This window comes from Opisthocomus hoazin, chromosome 2 (genome assembly GCF_030867145.1).
Source record: "Opisthocomus hoazin isolate bOpiHoa1 chromosome 2, bOpiHoa1.hap1, whole genome shotgun sequence".
NCBI lineage: Eukaryota > Metazoa > Chordata > Aves > Opisthocomiformes > Opisthocomidae > Opisthocomus > Opisthocomus hoazin.
This window is the reverse complement of record NC_134415.1, coordinates 41,869,952-41,897,697: the sequence shown is the minus strand read 5'-3', so window position 1 is coordinate 41,897,697 and position 27,746 is coordinate 41,869,952. Positions and strand designations below refer to the sequence as shown.

The 27,746-nt window shown below is 41.6% G+C and overlaps 1 protein-coding gene across 4 annotated transcripts; it reads left to right on the top strand.

The window, feature by feature from the left end:
* Positions 1-3,421: 3,421 nt before the first annotated feature.
* On the top strand, positions 3,422-27,746 carry B3GNT2 (UDP-GlcNAc:betaGal beta-1,3-N-acetylglucosaminyltransferase 2). Of its 4 annotated transcripts, none has more exons than XM_075413361.1 (2): positions 3,422-3,691; positions 25,322-27,746. In XM_075413361.1, exon 2 carries the CDS (start codon positions 25,331-25,333, stop codon positions 26,522-26,524), a length of 1,194 nt encoding a protein of 397 aa, XP_075269476.1. In that variant the 5' UTR covers positions 3,422-3,691; positions 25,322-25,330; the 3' UTR covers positions 26,525-27,746. The 4 variants fall into 4 exon arrangements, with proteins under 4 accessions (XP_075269476.1, XP_075269474.1, XP_075269477.1 ...); XM_075413359.1 differs by having other exon boundaries at positions 3,422-3,897; XM_075413362.1 differs by lacking the exon at positions 3,422-3,691 and adding an exon at positions 4,219-4,330.

Below are 27,746 nucleotides of genomic sequence, written 5' to 3'. Positions count from 1 at the left end.
TTGTTTACTACTGGGTCCATAACAAAGCTCAGCTTTACATACCTGAAACATGAAAATCCTGCTTCCTTTCTAATCAAGCAAACTGCAGAACAAATTTAACATTAAATTTTTCAGTGCTTCCTTAGTTTCACAAACAACCATCTAGGAGAGGTTGTACATCTGCATTTAGATGTGGTCCCTCAAGTCCTGCTTCATCCTGCTCTGCACGCTGGAGGCAACCCAGGGACCATCCTCTCTGTCAGTTGCACTGGCAGGGGTAATTAGTGGCTACTCCATCGCCAGTGCTTTAAAAAGTGTATTTTTATGAGCTTACTCCTTACCCTGGCACTCCACTACCTGTCTCAACAGCTGGATACAAAATCCTCTCTTCCAGCAGCCCCTATTAAAGCAACATCATCAACAACCACAGCAAAAGCCTGGGAACAGCACGTCTGGGTGCTGTTAGGAACCAGTTCTCATTAATTAATGTATAAGGTTGCATCAGGTCATGACACAGGATGGCGGGGCATCAGGTGGATCCGCACCCCGACTTGACAGCGTTGTTTTCCCCTGTCTCAGTGGCTGTAAGTAACAGGGCCTGCTGAAAAGGGAGAAAAAGATCTAAACTAAAATACATATAAATCTGAGAGTGACCGAGGTGCTTTTAAACAAAATCCCCCCCTTAAACCCTGGTGGGGACAGGGATCCATGAGGAGGTGTCCTGGGCCCCAGTGGGAATGGGTGGAGCAGGAGGGAAGGAGGCTGCTTTGGAGTGAAGCCTGAAGGGAGGATGCCACGGCGGGATGGGGGGAGAGTAGCTTCATGTTTTGTGCTAATGGGACTTTATTAAACCTGATTTGAAGTGGTTTTCGTGCCGTTGTAGCAGGCCACTGAAGCCCTGCAGCCCCTGCTCCAGGACGGCGCCGCTGTTACTCGTACCGGGACCTGTTTATTGGCAGCATCAGGAAAGAAACCTCCCCAGGCTTAATACTTTGCCTGGCAGGATGCACGGATTTGGGGAAGGTCGAGCTGCCTGCACTCAGGGGAGTGGGGCTGGAGAGTGAGCTCCTGCCTTACCCCTCGCCGAGGTTTTTAGGGTGTAGCTGCACCAAGCACAGTGGAGACATCGCAGGTAGGCAATGGTATTGCTCGGTGGCAATATCCGTTCTAGGTATGTTTCCCCCTTTCAGCTAATTTTTGAGGCTTGGCTGCCAATTGGATCAAGGAATAGATGTGGATTAAAACACCTCCCCCCCTCAAGGTTTCACAACGCGACCCCGTGACCAGTTGAGTCGGTGCAATTACAGAGGAGCAGGCACAGCCGTGGGTGTGGGACTGGGAGGAGGGAGAAATGTCTTTCTCCGAAAGACAGCAGACCATTTTACTGGCATCCAAACTATTCAGCTTTCATGACACACTGTTCTAGTTGATAATGTTTTCCCTTTTTTTTTTTAAATTGATCTCAAAATATATTGTTATGAAATCTCCCATGCAGTAGAGCCAAGCTCCTGGCTGCCAGGCACTTAATTCTCCTTTTGAGCCTTGTGTTACGTGATGGACAAAGATGCTTGCCAATTTAGGGTAATTCCTCCCTTTGCTGTAATCTTTCCACTTTGATGAAACGGACAGCTTTACTCAAACGTGAAGTACATATATAAATATTTGAAGAGGAATGAAATATGCAATGTCCCTCTCGTGGATGGGAACGTTCCTTCCAGACTCCTGAACAAGATTTTGGAGCGGGTCCAGGAGACTCACTGCGGGTTTTCTATGGGCCTCCAATATTTAATGACAAAGGGTGTGGGGAGCTCAGTATGTGCTGTGGATGCTCATGCTGTTTACCAAACCAGTCATGTTTATGGCTGTGCACATCAGCTATGGAGTCTTGGTAAAAATGAACACTGTAAAATGGAAGTACATAAACATGTATTTTCGTGGGTCGTGGGGACATGCTCACCTCTCCCTTTGCAGTGAAAACAGTTTTTTAAATGACTGTGCCAGGTGACATTGAGATAATTGCTTTGGTTGGGCCTCTCCTTATATTGGGTTGAGAATGCAGGTGCTAGAAATAGAAACAAATGGCATGTGTTCATTTTCTTCCTGTATAGGACAAAAAGCTGTGAGGTTCGGAGTCCACGGGAACTGTAAATCTGTCTGCTGGTTACTATTGATCTGGCCATGATGAGACTGAAGACTGTACTCCTTGCTGTAACAGCACACTTTTTTTTAATGTTTTATTTCAGTAAGCATCCTGGGTCTCTGAGATTTCTCTAGTTTGTTTTAATAGGGATGTTTGGCCAGGACTTTTAGTCTCATCAACTTAGCAAGTAAGCAAACAACAACAAAAAAAGAGTTACTAATGAGTGAGTCATGCATGATTAGTATCAGCTCTGGAGGGCAAATTTCCAACATCTGAAACTCTCAGAAACTTATTTACTAAGGGAAGCACTGACAGCCTAAACTAGTCCTTTGCTTCTCCCCCCTGGACTCAGTAACGAAAGCTTTACAGACCGCCACATGAAACTGAGCCAGCTGCAATCACCTTCCTTAAAAAGGAGAACAGTTAAAAAAAAAAACCCAGAAAGTGATGTGGAACAGCATTTTTTCAGCATGGCTGGGAGTTTTGCTCCTTTGCTTAATGCCGTGTGGAGAAAAGCAAAGGAATGAGCATTGTCACAAAAATGTTTTGTAGCCACAACCAGCAGCTACCAGTCTGTAGGGGCCGCCAGTCCGTAAAACTAGTAGGTGTTTACCTCAGAAAATGTGTTTTTATTATTGCAGGAGGGAGGGAAGGAGGCGCCAGGAAGCTAGCAGACGTAAATATGTTGGTGTTTGCCTTTCTGCCGGGTCAAGTGCTGCTCCCTCCCTGTGGAAACGGCCCCCAGACCGGGCACCCTCCTCTCGGGGTAGAGGCCCCAGGTGACTCCCCTCCTGCACCGAGAGCCAGCGCTGGTGTATTTTGCAGTGAGCTATGTGTGTCGGTGGACAGCCGGTGGACGCCGATTCCCCCTTCTCGGGGTGTTTTACCTCAGCAAGTGGCCGAGGCATCGAGGGAGGTCATGGCGGACAGGAAGTGGGGCTGTGGGCGGGCGCCATGGCGGCGGGATCGGCATGTGCGGCCACGCCGCGCTCGGAGGCAGCCCCGCGGGGCAGAGGGGCGCGGCGCGGTGACTGCAAGCCATAGGGTGGCGGAGGGGTGGTGGGGAGCCTGTATCCTCCTGGGGAGGGGGCCGGCGAGGCGCCGATGCCAGGCCTCTCCGCCCTCCCGCTCGTCACCTCGGCAACGCGACTGCCCGGCAACCGCGGGGACCCCGCCCGGCCCCCCTCCGCGCCGCCCGCCCCGCCAATCCGTTGCGCCGCCGGCCTGCCGGAGGCGGGGCTTCAGCAGGAGGGCCGCGCTCTGTGCCTCCGCCCCGCCCCTACCCCCCACCCCTCCTGCAGCGCGAGCCGCGGTGGGCTGGTAGGCGGCGGGCGGGAGGGGCGAGTAGGGCAGGGCGCGGCTCTGCTCCAGGGCAACAAGTGAGGCGCTTCGCGGCCACTCCAACGGCCGCTGAGCCCCCGGTGCGTCCTTGGCGGTCGGCTTCTCCCCGCCGCCTCCCTTCTTCTCTCGCTCCCGGCTCTGAGGAGAGAGCGGCGGCCAGCGTCGTCCCGCGGGGAGGCGACGGGACGGGACGGGACGAGCCTTCCGTGGCCGTCCCGGCGTCGCCGTCAGGTGCGGAGCCCGCGGGGGCTGACGGAGCGCGGCGGTATGGAGCCCCGCCGGCCGCTGGGGCCGCGGTAGGGGGGCGGCGGGTCGGCGCCGGAGGGGGAGGGACCCCCGCCGCGTAGGGGCGGCCCGCGGCCGGACAAAAGCATGGTGGATGCGGAGGCGGTGGCGGCAGGAAGAACCCCGACGGAGACCCGCGGCAGCCCGGCGAGGTACGTGCGTGAGGGGGGGCTCGGCTGCCGCCCCCGCCGGCGCTGCGAGAAGGGCTAAGGAGGGGCGGGGCGGGGGGGCGAGGAATAATTTTTTCAACTTAATTTTTCGCCGTTTTCCAAATCGTGAGGTTTTTCTTCCTCGTAGCCCCTGGCTGATGTGTGTACTGACAGCTGCAAGCTGTGTGGGGCGAACGGTCGCAGACGTATATATTTATTCGTGATTTTGGGGGGCTTTTAATTTTTTTTTTTTTTCCCCCGAAGGGGGAGGTGACAGGCGGTGGGAGGGGTGGGGTTGACCGGCGCGGCCGCGGTATCGCTACCCTGGAGCATCGGCAGCCGACACATGTTGCAGCCACCTCGGCGAGAGGAAGGCAGAGGCGCGATCGTGTTGGCATGGAGGAAACATAGGCCGGCTCAGACGGGTTGAATGACCGTATGTTTGTCGTCGTCGTTGATTTTTTTTTTTTTTGTTGTTTCGTTTTGTTTTTTCAAAACCTGGGGAGGAGGTGTTGATGCTGAAACCGTGGGCTTTTTCCGGGGAAGACCCGAGGCGCGGGGTTGCTGCAGTGCCGGGTGCTGCTGCAATCCTCCTCTCCTTGGCTGGCGGAGAGGAACGAGGGAGGGGAGGACGCGGGCACGGTAGCGCACGTCGGGTTTGCTTCGGGGGTGGCGGCGGAGCTGGGAGACTCGCACAGGTCCTGGGGTCAGCTTATTAGCAGCCTGGGACCGAGCAGCTCAATTATTAATATGTGTGCAGCGTTAGGATTGTGCTGTTACAGTGTGGTGCCGAGGTGGTGGCTCGAAAGTACGGACTTTGCTGAACCTCGGAGGGGGGGGGGAATTATATTTTCACTAGAATTGGCCTGAATATATGCGCTTCTTCACGAGATAATGCTTTTTCGTCCTTTAAACTTCCTGAGACACGCTGTACCGTGTCAGGAGGGGACTTCAGATTGCTCGCTGTGATTGTGGCCAAACTGCAGCTCACAACTCATTAGTCATCCTGCAAAAATTTATGGTGAAAGTTACTTGAGTAACGCGTTAGTCTGATTTCCCAAAATGCTCAGTGCTGTTGGAATTGATTGTTAAACACTAATACTTAGGTTTAACTATTTTACTTGGTTTGGTTGAGATTTTTTTCCTGTGGCGTTTTATGTTTTTTTTTGGTGGGTTTTTTTTTTTTATTATTTTGGACACAGAAAATGGATTTGGGCACAGTAGAGCTTAATCTGGCTGTGGAAGTATGCATGCATAAAATGACATGCTAAATATATAATCTGAAAGTTGTTGAGGAAACGTGATTATAGCGTTCTCCTTTGAGGAAATTTCTGATTAACTATTCCTCCTCGGTCTTAAAGAGAGACGGCCTCGAATTTAGTTCTCTTTTAAAGTTGCTTCAAATGGTTTCATGTTCTTCTTGCAGTTCCACTTTTGCATCAGATCGTGGTGCTGTCTGGGAGGGGTGTGTGGGGAGGGAGCTGGTGACACCCCGGTGAGTGGTACAGCGGGTGCTTTGTTACGATGAGGAGCCGAGGAAGTAAGTGGCTGTTGGCAGCGGCTACCTTGTCACCTTGCTGACCCAGCCTAATGCCTGTTGAAACCACTGGAGGAGTTGAATTAGCTCTGGGTTATTACCAAATGTGCGGAGGAAATAAAACAGGGAATCAGCTTTTCTTGTTCAGCAGTTGTAATTTCTAATGTTTGTTGTGTGTTGTTTTTTTTTTTCTGGGGCCGTGAACAAATTCAAAAGAGAGTAGACTCTTTAAAAAAACAGTATTGCAGTGGAGATGAGTTCAATTACAGAATGTTTGTCGCATACTTCAAAATATAATGCTATCAGTCAGAATTGAAATATTTTGGCTTAACGGAAACCTAGATTTTGCTGCTTGCTTTGAATGTGTGACTTTCTACCTGAGATGTTGTGCAATACTGTTGTATGGCTATAAGGAAGCTACAGACACGGCATAAAGTGATGAAAAATTAGAATTTGTCATCTGTAAACTGATTTTGCTTGGATTTTTGCTTTTCTTTTCCCCATGTGCTATAAATAGGTGAGGAAAATGGAGGAAGACTGAGGTACAGCAGGAAGGTAACACTGCTGGAGGGACTTGTTTTGAAGGTCATGCATTAGATGACTGTGAATGCTAGCTAGCCATCCGATGTCCTGTCTCATAATAGATGTAGCTTGCTAATCTGCCTAGAGATTGTTCCTAATGAACATAATATCACCAGTGGTCAAAAATTTTACTATCATTGCCTGCAAGCTCCTCCTAAATTTTTTAAATACTTTGGGGTAATTAAGACGTTGCTGAGGAGATTGGTATAAGAGTAGTGCTTGCTCAGAAAGGCTTTGATGAAAAAAATGGGAAGTGGATAAAGGGTTTTTGTATTCTGTGCTGACAAATACATGCAGTTGTCTGCATGAATAAGTTACACTGTATATGGAGGAAAAAAATGCAGAGTTTGAGTCTTCATCTTCTTGGCTATCCATCAGACTCCTTGGAGAATGAAGTCTTTCAGAGAAGTACTCCTCCATGGTGACCTGTTAATGCCAAGACCCTTAGCCATTGTCATTTTACTGCCACCTGGTGCAGCTATTTTTGTAGAGGGACTAGCTCTGATAGTGACTTTTCCTGTTGGCTGTGTGAAACCATGTGAAGGAGAACAAATGGTCGTGATAAAAGACAGTATATGTCAGTACTGATCGTGTTGAAACACAGGACTTAGTCATATGTCTCCTACCACAGCCAATATTGTCATTATCACAACAGTTAAGAAGGAGGGATGGCTTGTCATAGATACATCTACTTGACTGAGATCTGCATAGTTGTAATTCTCCAAATCAGCTAAGGGAGGGGAAAAAGATTGAGCTAAAATCCTCAGCTAACTTCTTTGTTAACTTGCTCTTTTTCAGTAGATGACTTCTTTTTTGACAAATAAGTGTCAAATTGTCTTGTAAAATCTTTACTTCAGACAGCTTGTGAAACCTCGCAAAGTTTGTTACTTGATGGGCTTTTTCTGTGTGCTGTCAGACTTGTGGGCTTTGATGGAAAGTGACTGAGCAGCTCTGTCAGAAATGCATCAAGCGTTGATGTTCCATATCTCTCTGTTTTACTGGATTTGGTTATGTTTCCTGCTGTAAAAAATCCCATTAATTTCTTCTTTTTCAGTTGAAGCATTTGCACTCTAGATAGTAGGCCTGGTAGGTTTCTTGTAGGTTTGTCACACACTTAAAACTTCCTAAACTGTATAATTCTAAAACTTGTCAAGAGTAGGCCAAAGGGGGGATGGGAGAAAGCTGTTGGCAAGAGTATACTTAATGTGACAACAAGGTTTTAATAATTTGTTTTATTTAGTTTGATTAGTGTGTTTTTGTAGAAAGTACAAAATGTAGAAAAGAGATGTATTTCTTTAAAATAATGAGCCACTTAACATATCTTGTTTTTGTGTTAATATTTCTGGAAGGCCATTAGGATTAATCACCTTCCAAAAGCTTGAAATCATCTTTGTCCCCTTCATAGGTTGTTGGTTTGGGATTTTTTCCTAGTACATCTATGCATTGTATTTTCTATTATTATACAGTAGAAGTACATAAGTAATTTTGAAGCAAGTAGACATCTGTTTGCTTTTCAAATTTACACTTTTACAATCTTTTTCAGGTATACCCCAATTATAATCTTTAATGGTCATTTGTAAAGTAACATTTTTAACCAAAGTGTTAACGATTAGTTTAGGAAGCAGGTGTGGTTGTTAGGTTGTGTGCATGAGAAATCATGGGATTAGAGTTTGATGTTTCTAGTCTGTTGTAGGCTATACTCAGACTAGTGCTTCGCATGGTTTAGGGAAGAATTTCTGCCTGTGAGTGCAGTTAACAAATGTGATCTCCCTGTTATGTCATGTTCCGACCTCACAAATACATACTTAAATGTTTTTATCAGTCTGCTGCTACTTCACAGTTGTATTGCACCATCCTTATGTGCTTAAAAAACAGCAAAAAATAACCAGGAAAAGATGATGATGATGATGATATAATGAGATACAGACTCTTCCCATGATTTTAGTGCAGAATGAACAAGTCACAGGCTGAAAGTTGGGGAATAAATATCTTGGATCTGTTCAGGCACATTTTGCTTTTTACATAGGAAGAACTGACAAATATCTTGGGCTTGATCCTGCACTCTCTTGTATCTTCTTCACCGATATCATTGGACCTACTAGGATTTAGAGGATTTAGTAAGTAAATCTTCCCAGATCTCTAGATAGTGTAAAACCGATCATTATCATTAAAATGTCTTGTGATGAACTGTGCAAAAGAATGATTGAAGTGATGCCTCATGAGAAGCAGTTAGCATTTAAAAAAGAAGAATCCCAGTGTTCTATGGGTGTGGTGCTAAGATTTTTAAAGGGAGGGTTGATGAAACAATTTCATCAGCAGTTGGTTAAGAAAGCTTTGTTTGAGAGAACTGCAGTAGTAAGAGTTGAAAAGCATTTAACTTGGAACTAGTTTTGTTCATTTTTTGTAAGTAACTTCTGAAATTTAGCAGCTGCTTCATCTTAAGCTCACAGAAGAGTTACTCTGAGAATGAATTGACTAAATCACTTAATTTTTAAGTCTGCTAAATCAAATGAGCAAGAAATTTTGATTTTTTTTTTGTGGATGACTAATTTTATTATTTTCCTATAGAAGATTAATTCTCAATGGTTTATGAACCACCAGAGGATATGCATATTTGTATGAAATTTACAGTAGCAGCATGGTATTGAAAGTTTTATGTGCCCGGCTGAGGCGTGCGTGTGTGTGTGTGGGATGCTCGGCTTCCTGCCGCAGACACTTGCAGTTCGGCCTGCACCAGGTGTCCTGCTGATAGCATCCTTCTGTAGGCTGGCGCTGTTTGAGGCATAGCGGCTGTAGCAGTGCTTCTGTCTGCGCACCATGTCTGTTGTGCTGGTGTAGCTGTGTGTGCAGCTGTTTTGAACTGAATTGAGGAACCAAGGGGGTTGAGAAATAACCTTTCTGTTTGCTTGTCTTCGGGGTTATACGTAATGTAATACAGCGAGCTATGCAAATATGTGAGTTCATGGGCTGGGGAAGGGTGGGATTTTTTAATTCAGTGTAAGGAGCAGTGCAGCTGAAGTCAGACTGTACCCTGAGTTTCGTGCAGTTCATTTTACTTGAGCAATGATATTTTTCAATCTGATATTTGAATGTTAGAAAATTGCCATGGAAGGCTGCGTTTGGGATGAAGAATGTTATTGCAAACTTATTGTTGATTTGCTTTTGAATAAAAACAATTAAAAGACATGCAAAACAGCTGAAAGTGGATTACTCAAGCCACTCTCAAATGCAGTGGATGTGTTGCATTGCTGTGCAGGTAACAAATACAGCAGAAGTTCCTGCTTGGATTTGGAAGTCTCTAATCGGGTTAGGTGCTTATCCGCCATTAACAAAAATGGGAGTTAGCTACCTAACCTGCCTAAAGATCTTTTACAAAATCCTCCTGGTACTTACATGCTTCTTTATCTGCCTAGAAGTGCTAGAGAAATTGTTCCCTTTTCCTTAAACTTGATAGGCTGGAATGAGATCTGTATCTTACGTTTTACAAGTTTGAAGGAGGAAAAGGAACTTCTCCACTTACAGCTGATTTTCTGAACTTTAAATGAATCTTCAGAAAATTGAGAAACTTTTTTTCCTATACTTGTTTATTACACTTGAAAACCAATTAAAGGTAAAAATCTTTTAATGTATTTTCATTTTGAAATGTATGTTTCGCGTTCTTAAACATTTCAGTACTGTAAATTCAGAGGCAGATCTTGGAATTCTGACCTGAATATTCACAGTATGAATTTGGTTTGAATTGACTTTTGATTGACTAACCACATAGAACTTGCAGGGAAATGTGACTCGATGGCTGGGAAAGTTACCGTCACAGCTGTGTATCCTGTCACCCGCCCACTGGCTGCAAAGGCAGCATCTCGTGGAAGTCAAATTGAAAACCAGTGTCTGCTTACTTTTAACCCAAAAGCAGAAGGGTCATCAGGGACAGTAACCTCATCAGACACACCAAGGTATAGTGTCCTTGCTTTTGAAACATAGTTTTTAGTAGCATGGCCTATGTCTGACAGTCTAACATGGGCAGGAAGACAAAGCAGAGGTAGAACTTCAGTGACTTGAAGTATGATGCTTAAAGGATGGTTTTGTCAGTTGAATACATAGTGAATGCTCTCTATGCAGTCATAAAGGTGGTTGGAATATGGTTATGACAGTAGTAATTACTGGTTTTAAGATAAAGCTGGAAGAGATTGCCGTGAGGAGATGAATTGTCTTGTTTGTGTACATTACAGTTATCTGCATCTTGAGTAGGTATACTAAATCACCCTTTTTGTTTCAAATACAGTGTAAAAGTAAGAAGTAAGACGGTGCCTCTCCAGCAGACTTTATCTTTTAAAATGTCCACTGCAAGCCTGACTGATGCTTTCAACGTATTACCCATTCTTCATTCTTAATTACCAGAACTAGCATTGATCCACATGCTAAACATCTGGGAAGAAGGTAGTTCATTATCTGCTTCCGTAGCTTTCTGGTAGTTATGGGAAGGTAACACAGAAGGAGACCACACTAGGAGTATCGGAAATGGGTGGGTCATGCTAGTTCCGTAGCTAACCAACTGACTTGATTACAAAAAGCCTTAGAGAAATTCAAACCCCAGGGTGTGTCTTCTTACGGTTGAGGTTGCCTAAAGGCTAGCTGCTTCTGGTGGACCACTGTTGGTGCTTGTCTGGACCTGGCTGTAGGACCTCTGTGGATGAAGGTGGGAACAAGATCAGTAGTGTCAGGCTGCAGCAGCAATGCGCTGGTACATGAAAGCTTAAGCTGATTGAAAATGGGATCTGCTGTGGTCTTGGCTTTGTGAGTCTTCCCTCTCCTGCACTGTTACTGGTGTTTGTGCAGCACAGAGGCAAGCAAATCTAGTGACGGGAGCAAGCTAAAAACTAATTGCTGCATTAAGTGCTGGGTGCTTTATCATCCTCTTTAGCTCCCTGAACTGACTTGCCACAGTCAATTCAGTGCAAAGGTGGGACGGGACTGTACAGGGAAGGAGTAAATGACAAGAATGTGTCAGCCATGACTGAAATTGTTTTAAACTGCCCTGGAACTATACCCCCCGACTTGTAATCGATGGGATGAATGACAATTCATTTTCTTTTTTCATATTTCTCTGCTGCCGCTCAGTTAAACCTCTTCGCTTGATTCTTTATAATTTACTATTCATTCAAACTGAAGCCTTCTCAAAGGTATGTAAAAGCTGAAGTTCATAAATCAGAAGCTGGCAGCTCTTGAGTTATTCCTAACAAATTGAACAATGTCATAATTCTAAAGCTTGAGCTGGCCTTGGAATGACATGTGATTTTTTTTTTTTTTTTTTGTATACTGCGTTGGGAAAAACAGGTCACTTTCACTACCACAGGCCCTTAAATACTGAGGTACTAAACTTTAATATTAGTTTTTATGGGAAGATGAGATCTTACCCTCGGTTGTCAGTGCAAAATCTCAATTACTAAAAAAAAGCCAACCCAAAACCAACAACCCAAACCCTTTTTACTCTTAAACACAGAAGTCAGACTTTTTTTATCACAAGTTATTTTACACATGCAGTTAGGAACATCTTCGTAGACATTTAGTGTGGCTGGAGGTATGCCAGTATAGAGTTGAAATATTAGCACAATGTACTAGTTTATAGGGACACTGCCGTGGTATGAATTGCCTTGTGTAAGTGTGATGTGGAGCTCTGACTTTTTTATCCCTGTAGAAAACCATGACCAAACTCAAGTAGTTTATACCAGTAGAAAAATTGAAATATATGTTAAACCTGGGACTGAGGTTACAGAAAACTTTTCATAATGACCAGAGGGCTTTTCTTGCATATACGTTCATCTTGTATAGGAACACTTGAAATAATTCAAGTGTGAACTGAACATTCTTTCAGCCAATCCAAGGATTTTAACAGGTTTTAACAGGTGAAAAAATATTTAGGCCTAACTTGTATCAAATTCAATAGGTATACAATATTTAAATACCTTCTTAATTAAACCAGGACCTTTTATGAGAGACACTTATAATAACTTAAAATCTATACACGGTTGGGGTGATCTGAGGGATTTACTGGTAGCTGACTTTCTAATTAAAATGGGTGAAAAAAATAGATAACTTCAGTTTAAGCTTTTGTGACTTATCAGTTTGAGGGTTGGAAGTGTTCTGTTTGAGATGGTGGAAATCTGGTGGTATCTCTTCCATCTGTAAGTATTCTGTCAGGCAGGAATTTCACATAAACTGGTTAAGTTAAAAATAAGCTTTTATTATACTGAATTACTTTGTAAAGATAACTTGATGCAGACTTCGCAGGTGTTGCTGCAGTATTTCCAAGCAGCGATATAAAGTCAACAAAACTTTTGTTTCGTAGATGTTATTTTAAATAGTGTACCTTAAAAGGTGATGGTCTGATAACTTTTCTTTCCTGTTTGAGGTGCTATAGAGAGGGAAGCACCTGGAATTAGTCAGAGAGGTGACAGGAAACATAGCAGTAGTATAATTTACTCTGAACGTTTTGGGATTCTGATATTTGGAACTTAGCATTCAGCAGGAAATGAAAGGACTATTCAGTCTTAATACCACAGTTGGAAGCCGATGTCAGTAGTCTCTGGACAGCAGTCAAGCAGGCTATTAGTGGTAGGGAGTTTTGGATTCTCATTATGCTTTTACAAGCTTTACTGTAACAGGGATTTCCCCACCTTTTTCTAGCAGCTTCTGACAGGTTAACTTCTTGAGTTTCATCATAACACCACTGCTTTGAGCAATGCCTCTAAACGTTGTGCGTTATCTGATTGCTTTGAGAAGCAAGATTCTGCAGAGCAAACCTGCTGACATTAGGTAATAGTAGTCAGAAATTTAAATATTTGTAGTGCTCACAGATCCATTCAGATAGCTGCAGGGTCTGTCTGCATTGCACCTAGAGCAGTTGGCTTCAATGATAATCCGATTGTCTACTGACAAGCTTGTGGTGTTCTTACCTGATGAAGACTGACTCTTAATCCATGTGATTTGGAGTCTTGGTGAGACCTGGTCATGAAGTGTGGTCACATCTGGTTTATGCTGTAGAAGAACCTTGCTGGAACATGTTTCCTCTGCTTGGTTGTGGTTGTGACGTGGATGAGGTTTGAGAGGCTGCAAGTGGAGTCTTACTTTGTTCTTTCATTTCAGAACCGTAGCTATTGTGGGGTATGTGATGAGTTTATCGTCTTTGTGCCTTCCTTACACAGTAATTGCACAGGTTTTTTGGAAACAGATGTGTAGACTATTTGGAAGTTGTCCGATGGATGATAGGAGACAGATGAGATGATGTAACTAACATAATAAAGCCATTTTGTGTGTATTTAGATGGTGTGAGATGACAGCACTATCAGCCTGTGTGGAGAAAAATATTTGCCTGTTTAGTGGTTAAAATAGTAACTTCTATTCTGTAAGCCAGCGGTGGTTCACAAAACTGGACTGTGAGTTACAATTCTAGAATGTATTTAGAGATAACGCCATGTATTTTATGTACCACTGCACTTAAAATTCTATAAAGCATTAAGTTACGTTCTCTTGCATTTTTGAGATTTGTATGTTGTGTAATAACGTTCATGGGATGTTTTTATAAAATCATTTCTGTTTGTGTAGTAAATGCAAAGGTGGTGTTAATTTCAACCTTATATGCTATTCCTTAATTGCTGCATTCAATCCACCATAGTAAAAATAATCTACACAGGCCTACTAGAATGACACTTTCATAATATAAAAATGAGTATTTTCTCCTATAAAAATGCATGAGAATGGAGCTGTTCAGATATGGACTATTGCTTTAGTGCTTGATAAAGTCAGTCAAAGTTTAGAAATACAGTCTTTCACTTTCACTGTATTTTTTCCTTGGCCGATGGCAGAAGTTCAGGTTGTTGAAAATTGTAGGCTCCATTTTGGTGATTAAAACAGTGGGCCTTGTCAGTACTACATTACAACATTTTAAAGGTTTTTATTCAAGCCAGTTAGTTGCCGTTGGATCGAATAGTGCATGTTCATTAGATCAGCTGGTCTTATGTGTGTTAAGTCACTAAAGGCAAAAAAAAAAAAGTTTCTGTAGGATACTGGATTAAATGCCATGTGCAGGGAGACATTTTCTGTGTGGGAAAGTTGAAACAGTTTATGTATTTTCCTTTTTTTAACACAATTTCAGTTGGAAACTAGGGTTTTTCACCCATCTGTGTGCAGACATACGTTTATTCAGCATATTTTTAGAGGCTGGGTCTAAGCTCTCATCCCTGTGACTGCAAATGTGATGTGCCAAATGAATTGAGAATGAGCGGTGCAGTTGTTTCCTGAAGTCTGTGGGAAACTCCAGTGCTGCTGCTGCTGCAGAAGTTTTTGTTGCAGTTATGGGTGGAGGGCGACGTAGAACTCTGAAAACTACCAGGGAAGCTGAGAGGTGTTATTTCAAAGCAAGAACAAGAGCGTATTGTAGGAATAGGGCTACAAATAGGCTGGTAGAAGAGGGAGGGTGGAGAGGTTTGTCACTATGTCTAGGGTAACTCCAGTGGTTGAGATTTGGAGATAGTTTTCGTTCGTTTAAGAGACTTCAATCCTTCTGTACTAGTTTCAGACTTGAAAAGATAATGTTGAGTTTGTAACCTATAAGATAAACCAGTGATAGAGCTGACGAGGGCCCAAGTTTAGTATCTTAGCTACTGTAAAGCTACTTTGTGAAGTGGTGGAGTGCATGGATGAGGGTCAGGTGGAGTGGGAAACAGCACCTTTAAGTCAAAGGGTGAACTGAGCAGATGACCACAAAAATGCTTGTTTCATTGGAAGACTGGCAGCTGTCTAACAGTCGTCTTTCACAGTGGCAGTTTCAGGTTGATTTTAATATTTACGAGGATTTTACTACTTGCTTTCATCAGTCCATCTCGGAAGAGAGGGGCAGAATCCATCTGGGAAAGGAGTTATGGCATGGATAAGATAAGCAAAGTAACTTTTAAAGTGTAGCACAAAACTGATCAAACTGTCTATGATTCTGTGCAGTGTATGCTTTGCTCGCTTAAATGGTAGGGTATGGTCTGGGAGTAAGCTAGTTAGTTAAGTGTAATATTAGGAACATTGAGGCTTCAGGTCCAGTTAATCTTTTTACCAGACAGCCAAAAGAAGTGTTGAGGAGTGATAATTTTAGTGGTAAAGTTTCTGGGTGCTGGCAACTGAATTAAGAAGATCGAACTTCATATGGGTCACAAGACAATGGTGACTTTCCTGAAAAATTAAATAGCAAAAGCTCAGCATCATGCACCTGCCGTGAGGGTTTTGGACCACCAGTTACATACATGGATGTTCTAAATGACAAAGCTTTCTAAGCTAATCGGAATACTCTGAGATGTGTGTGGGAAAGAGTTCTTTCTCAAGTACTGTGATTATTTTGGAAATAATTCTGTCTCCTTACTGTGTTTAGAGAAACTGAGTATACTGTCTGGCTTGCGCTTTATACCAAGTCCCATTCATAGAATGCTAGAATGGTTTGAGTTGGAAAGGGACCTTATGGATCACCTAGTTCCAACCCCACTGCCATGGGCAGAGACACCTTCCCCTAGACCAGGTTGCTCAATGCCCTGTCCACCCTGGCCTTGAACACTTCCAGGGTGGGGGCAGCCACAGTTTCTCTGGGCAACCTGTTCCAGTGCCTCACCACCCTCACAGTAAAGAATTTCTTCCTTACAGCTAATCTAAACCTACCCTCTTTCAGTTTAAAGCCATTACCCCTTGTCTTATCACTACATGCCGTTGTAAAAAGTCCCTCTTCAGCTTTCTGGTAGGCCTCCTTCAGGAACTGGAAGGCTGCAGTAAGGTTTCCCCAGAGCCTTCTCTTCTGCAGGCTGAAAAACCCCAACGCTCAGCCTGTGTTCATAGAAGGGATGTTCCATCCCTCTGACCATTTTTGTGGCCCTCCTCTGGACCTGCTCCAACAGGTCCATTGATATATAGCTCTAAATAAGTTTCCATGAATTCTTATTTTTGTGAGTTTTGAGTACTAAATGTTTTTGCTATATCAAAAATGATCTAATAAAGTGTGTGTGTAGGGGGGGTGGTGTCACAAGGTTAGTCAGAAGAGCAAAATAGTTTCAGAAATAAAATTACTAGAACTTCTTGTGGCAAAGAAGGATCAGAGGACAGATAAAGGTTTGTTATTTAGCTGGTGTGACAAATGTACGTAGATAAAATAACTGCAAATTTCTTTTGTTATGTTGTATTTTCTGAGTGTTCCCCTCTTGTGTGGCACTAGAAAAGCAAGTCAGTCCAATTTCTCACTGTGTGAAAAATTGAGGAGTTAATCACCAGAGGAATTCATAGAAGTTTGAAAATAGAAAGGGGTTCAAAGAGGGATTGGACAACGTGAGATTAGGTTCAATAACAGTAATTAAACGTGGTTCGAATGCAGTTCCTGGCCCTCTTAATACCTTACTACAGAAAACCAGGGGAGTGTGGACAGAGAAATGTCTCACTGTATTGTGGGTTTTTTTGGATATGGGGGGTTTTTTTTAGGTTTTGCTTTTGGGGTGGGTTGGGTTTTTTGTGAGTAAAATGTGTAAATGTGCTGAAGATAACTAGTGGGAAACAGAATGTGACATTAGATTGGTTTTTATTCAGACTCTTTATAGATCTTTATGCCTTGTGCTACATTTTAGGAAAATCCAAGCACATCCTTCCATGGTCTTGCTATTTACTTGGATCTTGAAATTCCCTGTCCAAGTTGCACTGGTGTCTTTTGGTATTAAAATACTGGAAGAGTAGAATTTCTCCTAAAACTAAATATACATGCTTTGAGCCATCTTTCAGCATATTATGCAATTAATTAAAGCTAATGTTAAAATAAACATTAACTGCTCTGAATTTCATTGCAGTTTTTGATGCTTAGATAGTGTGTTGTTACCTTGGTAACTCTCCTCCAGCTGGAAGATTTTTTCAGACTGTCTGGGGTGTTTGAAGAACACAGAAAATGTTGACTGTTGCTCAGTGGTAACCACTGTGACCTGCTTCTGCAGAAGCAGAATACTGGTATCTGTTGAATACTTGCCAGTTCTTAAGATGTTCTTAATTACTGTTGTGTAAAAGCGGACTTGTGTGAATTTCTGAGGGGGAAAAAAGATACAATTGTGTGCAGTTAGAAAAATAAATAGAGTGTTCAAGTTCTTTAAAGCTGGAAATAGCACAGACTTTTTATAACAGCCTGGGGTTCTTAACAATATCTTGATGTTCTAAAATGGTGTTGTTGCTCAGTCCAGGAATGTCTTTTGACTCACTGAGCAGAACTGAGCTATTAGAAGAACTGATGCATCTTACAGGAGGTTAGAGGACTGCATATGGCTTGTAATGTTTAGTAATAATAGTAATTTTTAAAATGGTCTTGAGAACCATAGTGTTACCATTGCAAGCACTACCGGAAGTTGTGCTGCATGCACAACTGCTCTAAGGGATATCAGGCTTCAAAATGAAGTTACATGGTGAGATCCAAATCTGCCATAGTTCCAGTTGTAGGTGGTCTCTGCAAAGACAAAGGTGGTAGTATCTGTTAGATACCTGAATTACAGCTTTGTTTTGCTGGATTCCTGATAGTTTAGTCCTGAACCAGTAGAGCAGTAGGTGTAATACCTGCAGGTAGCGAGGATTATCTTATCTTTTGTCAGCCCCAGTAAGTAAATGGACTTTTAATGCTTGGGTTTGGCAGTCAAATAATGTAGACAGGTTATTCAGCCCACTTAGAAAATACAGCATAACTCCTGTCCTCAGTAGAAGACAGAAATACTTGCAGTAAAAGGTCATGGCTTCTGTCAAACTTGGAGGAGAAGTTAGATGTTTTACCTTGCATCTGTACGATCTGTTCAAAGACTGGTGTTATGTGATTGTTTGTACCGTGGTACAAGTATAATGATGTCATTGCTATGATGCTAGATAGCCTCTTGTTAGAGCGTGGAAGTCTCAGTTCCTGGTGTGTTGTCATCCCTGCTGAAGAGATCTGTCTTCTCCCCTTCTCTCTGCTGTGAGCTTTCACTGCATCTGCTGGGGTGCTTATCTGGTGTGTGTCTCTGGTTATTGTTTGTTTTCTGCTGGGTTAGTGATGTGAACTGATTTACAGGGAGGCCTGGCAGAGCACCAGAGCCAGTGTGAGGGAGGGATTGGGCCTGAGTTCTTGGAGTCAGAAAGGGAGGAGTAGAAAGTCTTTGTCAAAAGGAGGGGTCAGGTGATTAGATAGGTTCAGCTGCTTGTGGATCCAGAGTCTGGAACTGCTGCAAGAGTCGAGGGCTGAGACAGGTGGTCTTGTTAAAGGTATTGTTTTTCTTTCATTCCAGGGTTGTATGAGTGTGCATGGGTTTGGTTTAGTGCCTTGAAGTACACGTGAAGTACAGCTATCGTGGCTGCATCTGCTGTGGAGCACTTCACTGGTGCAGGAATGCTCATGCGGGTGTGTGAAATGTGGGAAGGAACACCACCTGAGGTAGTCGGCATCATGTTGTCTTGTGTTACTTTCCCAGGGGAATTGTTAATTGTCCGTGCTAAATACTCAAGCTGTTTTAAGGGAGTTCCGCTTTGAGTGGTTTGCTTAGCTGCAAATCTGTATGATACGCTGTCGTTGAGACTGCTCATTGGTAGTCACAGCTTACTCTTACTGCTGTTGAGCTTTCGTGTTAAAACTTGAGATTAATAAATATCATTCATAAGTAAAAACATAAAGGAATGTTTTAAAAGCAAAGGACTGGTCTTGGAGTGAAAAAGTTGGTGTTTGGTACATCTCGAAACACCATTTAATATTACTTTTAAATAGAACTATGAGCTTAAAAATCGCTGTTATCTTACCTTTCGTTTGCTCCCTGAAACTTTCCTCCTTTATGTAATAAACAGCAATGCTGCGTTTTCTTAATCTTGCTGGAAGAGTTTGTGGGTACGCCTGTGCGGTGCAGTGGAATGCAGCACAGGTCACTGGTACCACAGGCTACGCTGCCTTTTTGAATGCAAGCTGACACCTTTGCAATGTTCGAGGTTGTGCTCTGTGAACTTACTTGTTGACCTGAGGCTACTTTTAATGATCCTTGCTGAGTAGTGTTGCATTGCATAGTACCCCGTGGTATTTTAATAAAATTTAACCCTTTATTTGAAAGGGAAATGGTGGAGCCCTTCTGCAATAACAAATAATACCTTTTATGTGTTAAGTTTTAAATAATCACCAGCAATCTGTCTGATTGCATAATTTATCATAGGTTTAAGTACTAAAGAGCAAGGAAGATGACTTTTCTGTCAGTATTAAGACACATGAGGTAACGGTTGCTTTCTGTTTTGTAGCTCCCTTCTGAAGGCTTGTTCTTCAACTTCATGCTATAGGTGTACTCTTAGTGCATTGCAAGGGGGAGCTTGGGATGGATGTTCATTTCTCTACAGAGACTGAGACAGTGTGTAGAGTGCTGCAGTAGAAGCTTCAATATACAAGAGCTGGGCATCTTAGTAAGAGGCTCCACTATTTAGGAACTTAAGCATCAATAACAGTCAGCAAGTATGATCAATATTTGTTGTATGAATATATGATTCTTTGCTCAGGTTGCTAAATAGAAACCTGGAATAACAGAAAGTTCCACTCACTGAGGAAAGTGGCGTTCCTGAAGTTGTCTTATGATATCTCAGTTAATGTGTGAGCAAGCAGTTAATCCTCTGGTATTTGAAACACTCAGTGTATATTTTGTTGAATATAAGCAGAATGAAATAAATAAGATACAAACTTGGTCTGATGTTTCAGGAAAGAGGTTTTTTGTTGCTTCGTTGGTAAAATGGGTATGATTGACTGTGAAAATTTATCCATTTGTCCCTTGCCTTCATGCTTATCAATGCCCTTGTCTGTTTTGATGGTATATCCAAAAGAGCAGCTGCCTATCCTACCTTGAATGTTTTTACTGTCATGGTAACGTCTCCAGCTCAAATGAAGTAGTGCCTTGCTTAAAAACTGTAAGAAAGAAAAACTACTTCATAGTTCAGGATGATGTCCAGCATCTGCCAAAATCTGGATGTTGAAGCAAGTTCCAAGTCTTTAGGATTCCTGTTTGGATTGATAATACGGGGCTATGCTCAGTGACTGCAAATCTAGGTGTGTTTGTTTTGACATCTTACTACAGAGGCCTAGTAGGTGCACTGTCTGAATCCACTGTGTTTTGTGTGTCTGTCCTTGAGCAGATTGCTTTTTCTGAACTTCTAAATACACTTTGGTTTTTTAGCCACTTCTTTCCAACATCTGCCTCTTCCTCTTGCCTGTTTGTCTGCTACAGCTAAACCTCAGTAGAGGTTTTGGCTTGCTTTTGTGTATAGCAGTGTCTTGGTAGCATCAGTTTTTGTTTAAAAAAAGTTACAACTGTCATCACATGTTTCACATACTAATTTTCCAAAGTAATTACAGAAAATCAAGTGCTGTAACAGGGCTAAGCAGAATTCTTCTGCAGGATCCTAACTCCAATGTGAGAAGTTCGAATTGATGTATCACATGTGCCCTTAGTGAGAGTCTGGTAGACTTGGAGGTCAAAACCAACATCATACACCTTGAGCTTGACCTCCTCCAGACATGAACCTTGTCTTTTGTCAGGGAGCATCACAGCCCCTGTTTGTGTAAATTCTTGCCTCCAGAAAAGAGCATCTGTTGTCTAATTAATTCCTGGAACTGGATGGAGTATGCATACTTGCTATTCAAGAACATTGGGCCAATGCTCTTGGATATATGGTTTAACTTTCAGGTTGCCTTGTGTGGAGTCAAGAGTTGGACTTGGTGATCTTCATGGGTCCCTTCCAACTCAGGAGAGTGATTCTGTGATTATTCTGATTCTCATTTCATACCAACTCGTCTAGACTTCTGAGTAAGTTCCTTACTAGCTTTTGGAATACATTCACTCATGAGACAAAGCATAAAAGGATACTGTTTAAAACCAACCTGTGAACAGTTTCTCACCATTTTGCATTAATCTTATTTGGACTTAAAGCTCTTTGGATGTTTGGAATCCTTTCTTGTAGCTCATGGCTTCTTTCTAATACCTGTTTTGTCCTTCTGTGTTGGTTCATCTTCTTTTATTGATTGCTGCCTGGTCCCACAGTGAAGCTATATTTCTTCACAGGTTCTGCTGGCTTGCCTTTTCCATCCATCTCTTGATCCCAGGGCTGCTTTTGTGGCTCCATCAATCTTTTCACTTCTATCAATACCTTAGTTTTGACTGCAGTGAAGTGCAAGAGTGGAGTGGAGCTGAAGAGGGCAACTCCTCCCTCTTTCGTCCCCCCATTTCTGCAGAACCAGTCTTTCCAAATACTGTATCTATAGCAGAACCTTGGTTTATCCAGAGCATGGTTAATGTTAACCTCTTTTTTCCTAACCACCTCGATGTTTTCTGAAGGCTTTGAATAAATGGACTTTATGTATGTAGTGATACTGATGCATAACTCTACGCAGCTGGAAGTTGCATAAGCAGAAATGTGATTATTTGTACAAACTTGAACTGATTGCTAAAACGGTCTTCGTATCAGTGTAGCTGAGAAGTTGAAAACAGGCATTGAAGAACTGTGTGTCAGATCACCTTTGAGTGTAGGTAAAACTATTCAGCTTACCCTCTGAAGTTGGAATAAATTTCTGCAGAGTTTTCTGTTCCTGAGATTCTGTGTACACTGTGGTTTTCTTTGCCAATATATTGTTTACTGTTGCGTTCTGCTTTTTCTGCTAGCTAGCTATGTGTTCTAGCCTCTTCTTTTTTAACACCTAAGCAGCAGGAGTTTTTCAAATAGAGTATTGCTTTGTACTGTTCATCTCAGTTCTTCAACAAAACTTGTATAAAAATGCACCAGATAGATTTAATTATCAACCAGATCACTTCTAGTCGGTTTTTGGCTTCCCTAACAGATCTTCCATTCTCAGCAGTCAAAGGAAGCAGCTGTGAATTTTTGTAATGTTAATACTGATAGAAGAAGCTGTTACTGGAATAGGAGAAAATTCTTGTGATCTATCCAGATTGCTGTCACTAAGCTGCAAGTAGGAAATGGGCGTTGTCTTATACTCTATGATGCTGCTTCTTAGCAAGCTGCCCAGCACACAGAATTTCCATCGTGCTGGCACTTTGGTCGATCACTGCAGTGTCAGTAAATCAGATGAAGAAATGAGATTGGCCTTGACACATGGGCTGTGGGTGTTTACTTTAAAAAAAAAAGATGAAAAAACCCTAAACCAAACAAACAAACAAAAAAAACCTAAACCCCCACAAACAACAATATTACAAATCCAGCACCCCCAACCCACCACCCCACCATTGTGATGAGGCTTGCAATACATTGTTTTGTGATAAATCTAGTTCAGTTAATGTGAAACTGCCAAACTGGCATACTTTTATCAGTTCTTCTCTTCAGGTGTGATGATTAAAGCTAATACATGTTTAGTGCAAAATTGTGGGTTCTATTTCATTTTATAGAAATAGCCTTTCTGAAGTCTGATGTTTTCTATTTGCTTTTAGTTCAGGAACTTCCATCTAATGCTGTGCATAAGTGTTTAACAGAACCTGTCTTTGTCTAGTTTTGAAAAAGGACACTTTTTTGACAAAGCAGTTTTTACCCCTTTTTTACTTGATAGCCCTTAGTATTGGTTTGATATTCTTAATGAGTTACGTTCTTAATGAATTGATTAAAAATGCACGTAGATAGCTTTTGGTTACAGAAGAGAAGAATGCTTTCATGCAAAATTGGGGAGTGTGTGTTATGCCTTTTAAAACTCTTACTTGTGTTGATACTGAATGTCACTTGTTACCTATCTTTTCTCAGAAATACTAATTTTAGCACCAATATTGGATAGCTTTTTTAAAAGGAGATTATGTGGTGCTGATAGCATTTACTGTGCTTTGTGTGATGGAACCACTGTCAGCTTGCCAGACTGGTGCTTTTTCTGATGAAAAGTTCTACCAAGTCTAACAGTAAATAGAGATTTTTCTGTGTAGGATCCCTGTCTCATTTGCTGCAGGGGATTGCAAGGCTACAAGTGAAAACCAGGAAGATTAAGGAAAATCTTGTAGTTATAGAATTTGAATGCTTACCCAAAAAATTTAGTGATTTGGAGCATTTTGTTAAGTGATTGAAATAAAGTGGTGTCTCGTGCTCAGAATGGTCTCGGGTCAAGCATCCAGATGACTTAAAGGTGTTGAATACTCATAACTTAGTAGTTGGGGACTGTGACAGATGAGTTGTGTAGTGCTGTATATGCTGGAAAATCAGACTCCAGCTGAACTCTTGACAGTCATGTGTTTGTTAGCCATCACTAGGGGGGAGCTTCTCACCCTGTTGTCTTGGGAATCCTGGGATCGTAGGTCAAATACTATGTCATTTGTTGTTCTGGTGAGAAGTGCTGTAGAGGACAGGGTAGATAAGCACTGATGTGCATGCTGAACTGCATGGAATAGTACAAAACACGGGACAGCTGCTTCTCCAGTACTCTTCTGTGTACTGAAAGGGAAGTGGAGAAAAATAGTATATAATGATCCATTTTTAGTAGAAGCTGCTGTGGCAGTTGAAAGAGGAAGACAAAGTTTCTTTGAATTCTGTGTGGCCAGCCAGCACTCTCTAACAGTTCAGCTGTTAAGCTTAAGTGGTGGTGCCGACCACAAGTGTGTTTTGTCTTTGAGGTATAGAAGAAAACTACTTCAAAATTAGAACAGCAAACTTCACAGCTGGCTGAGAAGAGTAAATAAAGTAGATCTGGCCTGAGCGTATACAAAGATAAATATGCAGATGGTACATGAGGTCAAATGAAAGAAGAGTAGGGATTTTTCTCGGAGTAGTCTTTTGTTTTTAGGAGTGGGTTTGTATTTAAGTTCAGAAATGCACCCCACCCCTCCATTGGATTAAGTGAGAATCCAGGGGTCAAATGAGGTAAAAAAGATTACTCATTATTTACCTGCTGCTTTCTTGCTAAATTTTGTGTTTAACTTGCTGAGGAGTAAAAGAAAGTAAGACTGGTTAAACCAGAAGAGACCAAGGGTCATTGTAGCTCGGGTGTCTGGTGATGGCTGGAAATAAAATGTAAAAAAGAGCAAGTACAAGGTGTACATCTGAAGTGTGCCTTCCTGACTGCTTTTGTTCTGTGACTTGATCTCTGAGGCCACATTTACAGCTGGGCTTAACAGCTGTTATGAATCTTTTATTTCATTAGATTTTTCTGGTCGTCCAATAATAATTTATACTCCTGGCAATTGAAAGGATCTTCAACAATGAGTTCCGTATCTGACTTACATGTACTTTTACTAACATTCATTCTGAATTATAAATGTCTGACTTCCCGATTTAGAATGGCTTGTTATAAATTGTGTAGCTCTTCCATTGATACTCCCCTGCACTAGTAAACAGTTTGATAAGCACTACTTTAGAGGAACACACTGTTTTCATGTTGCTTTCTTGTGCACCTTTCATTATGACAGCTGTGGAAGAAGGAGTGATTGATCCATTTTCTCTGCCAGTAAAAACTGGAGATGGGTCACAGAATAACCTTTGCTACAACAGAGGTACACTTACTATTCCTGGTCTTACATATATGGGAAGCCTTTTCTCTACAGTTTCTTCTTCCTTCCTAGGAGTAATTTCACTTTCACTTTCTGCTGCCATTCATTTCCTTTTCCAGTTGGAGAAAAAAAAAAAAGAAAATCCATGTTCTTTTCTGTCTTCAGAGATCTGAATACCAGCAATGCAGCTGGCCAGTTTTGTCATCCTCTATCCCAAGGAACAGTCAAGTGAAATGGACAGAAACGAATTGTATGCTTTAAAATTCAGCTCTGCCTATTATGTAGTTGGAAGGTATAAGAGTGCAAGTATAAAAGCTTGGAACTTAATTTTAAAATAACTGACCCTATGGTATAGCAATTTATTCTGTACCCTTAAGCTCACCTTACTAGCAGTAAGTTTCTTTTTAAAAAAAGTTTCTCTGACTGCCTTTGCCAAATGGAGGGCTCAAATTCTAATTATTATATGGTCAAGTGTTTCAAGGAGCCTTAAGTGAGGAGCAAAAACTGCTGGCTAATTTAGACACACTATAAAATGCTCTGTAAAACTCCTAAGTAGCAAATGGATATTTTACATTCTTACCAGCTTCTTGTTTGCTGATGTAACCCCAAACCCCTACTAGCTGTAGGTATGCATGTGTTAGAGGTAGATTAGTTTTTGCTTTTTTTTTTTGGGAGGGGGTACAGATAACCTGTTTTTTGTCTACTAACTTACACGTTCTTCATCTCAAAGTAGTTTGCATTTTTATGAGATCAAGATCTTGATAGGAAGAAGGCTAACAATCCGTCATTTTTTTTCTCCTTCCAGATATGAGAAATGAGTGTTGGACGCAGAAGATTAAAGCTGCTGGGAATTCTGATGATGGTAAACATTTTTATTTATGTGATTGTCGAAGTCTCAAGAAGTGGCAGCCAAGAGAAGAATGCAGAAGGCCATGTTATTATACCACGCAGCAAATTCTGGAGAAAATATACTCCTCACAAAGCTTATTGGAACAAACAGCAACAGAAGCTTGAACTGCTGTACAACCCTATTCTGAACTTGCTTTCCAATATGACTGTGGAAGAGAACTTACTTTCTAACTCAAGTGTTCTCAGTTCCTGTGACCCTGATCCATGGGTACCTTCAGAGGTTACTGACTTCGCAAACTTACCAGACAGATTCAAAGACTTTCTGCTTTATTTGAGATGTAGAAATTATTCATTATTAATGGATCAGCCGAACAAGTGCAAACATAAACCTTTTCTGCTGCTGGCTATTAAGTCACTTACATCCCATTTTGATAGAAGGCAAGCAATTAGGGAATCCTGGGGCAAGGAAATCAAATCGGGGGATGTGACAGTCAAAAGGGTCTTCTTACTAGGACAGACCCCACCAGAGGATAATTTTCCTGATCTTTCAGACATGATACAATTTGAGAGTGAAACCCACCAAGACATTCTTCTCTGGAACTATAGAGACACTTTCTTCAATTTAACTCTGAAAGAGGTGCTGTTTCTTAAGTGGGTCAGCAGCAGTTGTGCAGATGTCCAGTTTATTTTTAAGGGTGATGATGACGTTTTTGTGAATACCCATCAGATCCTGGATTACTTGAAGAGCTTATCAAAGGAAAAAGCCAAAGACTTATTTGTAGGCGATGTGATCAAAGATGCTGGACCTCATAGAGAAAAAAAATTGAAGTACTACATCCCAGAAAGTGTTTATGAAGGTTCGTATCCTCCATATGCAGGAGGTGGTGGGTTTCTGTACTCTGGTGATCTGGCGTTAAGACTGAATAATGTATCTGACCAGGTACTCCTTTATCCTATTGATGATGTTTATACTGGAATGTGCCTTCAGAAGCTTGGGCTTGCTCCGGAAAAACACAAAGGCTTCAAAACATTTGATATTGAAGAGAAATACAGAAACAACATATGTTCCTACACAAACTTAATGTTAGTACATAGTAGAAAACCTCAAGAAATGATTAAGATTTGGACACACTTGCAAGATCCACACTTAAATTGTTAAAGTAATGTGCATAAGTGTCTTAAGTCCAAATAGCTTTCCAAGTTTGGGTCTGACAAGAAAGGTGGACCTTTGAAACTCTGTTTAACAGTTCATTTTTCTCTTGAAACTTTCTTGTACTTTTGAAAATGAGAATAATACTAAAATTTGAGAGGATGGCTTGAAGACTTGGTCCTGATTTTTCCACTGTCCTGGTGGTCATTATGTTTCAATATTTGTCTTAATTTTAAAAAGGACTTCAAGGATGTAACTAGCTGTCAGTGACTGGTTAGCTGTATTGGAAACAGGGATTGCCTACTACAATGCATCTTTTGTTAATTGTGATGGTGGAAGATGATTTTTCCTTGAGTAGTGTTTGTGCATGGGTGTGTGGAAACCACTGTAAATTGAAAATTTATAAATTCGAGGAATGTAGTTTTAAGTATGAAACACTTATGAGACTTTATTGAATTTTTTTTAATTTATAGTTTTCAATCTTTTTGCACCCTGGAACAGTATTTTTCTCCTTTACTTACAATCTTTTGTGCAAAGCGTGCCTGTGTCTGAAGGATTTACTCTTTTATTAGATTATGCTTTTTTGGTAAAAAAAAAAGCATAATACTGTTTGAAATTCCCCATAAAAGAGCTGAATATATAAGGAAAAGGAAGAACAGATTTTCTAGGGGGCTGGGCAATAGTTACAGTTAGGTCTGTCCCCTGCCCCAAGCTTACGTGAAGTAGAGCTGACTTGTTGCTCATGTTATTTATGTGAAAAGCTACTCTGGTCAGTCCTTATTTTCTGGTTTGGCACTAAATGTGATCAGGTAGCTTGAATTGATGCAAATAACTGAAATTGCACATTGCTTACAAGAGCATGGTTTGGATCTCCTATAAAGCAGTAGCAAATCTAGAATTGTGCAGATCCTAAGAGTTTCAAATTTTGAAACAAACTTTGAAGTTGCATGATGTCTCGTGTAGAGTTAAACATGTTCTCAAAACTCAGATTTTCTTCTGTATTTCCACATCTTGCTTATAAGAGTTATTCTAAATAGTGGTTGCTTCCTTTGTATATGTAGAAGTGCCTGTCTATTTATTGTTCAGATTGAAGACCAAAACATTTTCTTAAATATATTTTGTGTAACATTTTATTTGTATAGTGTTGTCACTCAGATATTTAAATAGAGCATGATATTTTAAATCTGTGAGATGTGTAATGTTAAATAAAGCTAATTGTTATTTTTGAATT

Coding starts and splice junctions, on each gene's coding strand:
- B3GNT2 (XM_075413361.1), top strand. CDS start 25,331: ATGAGTGTTGGACGCAGAAGATTAAAGCTGCTGGGAATTCTGATGATG.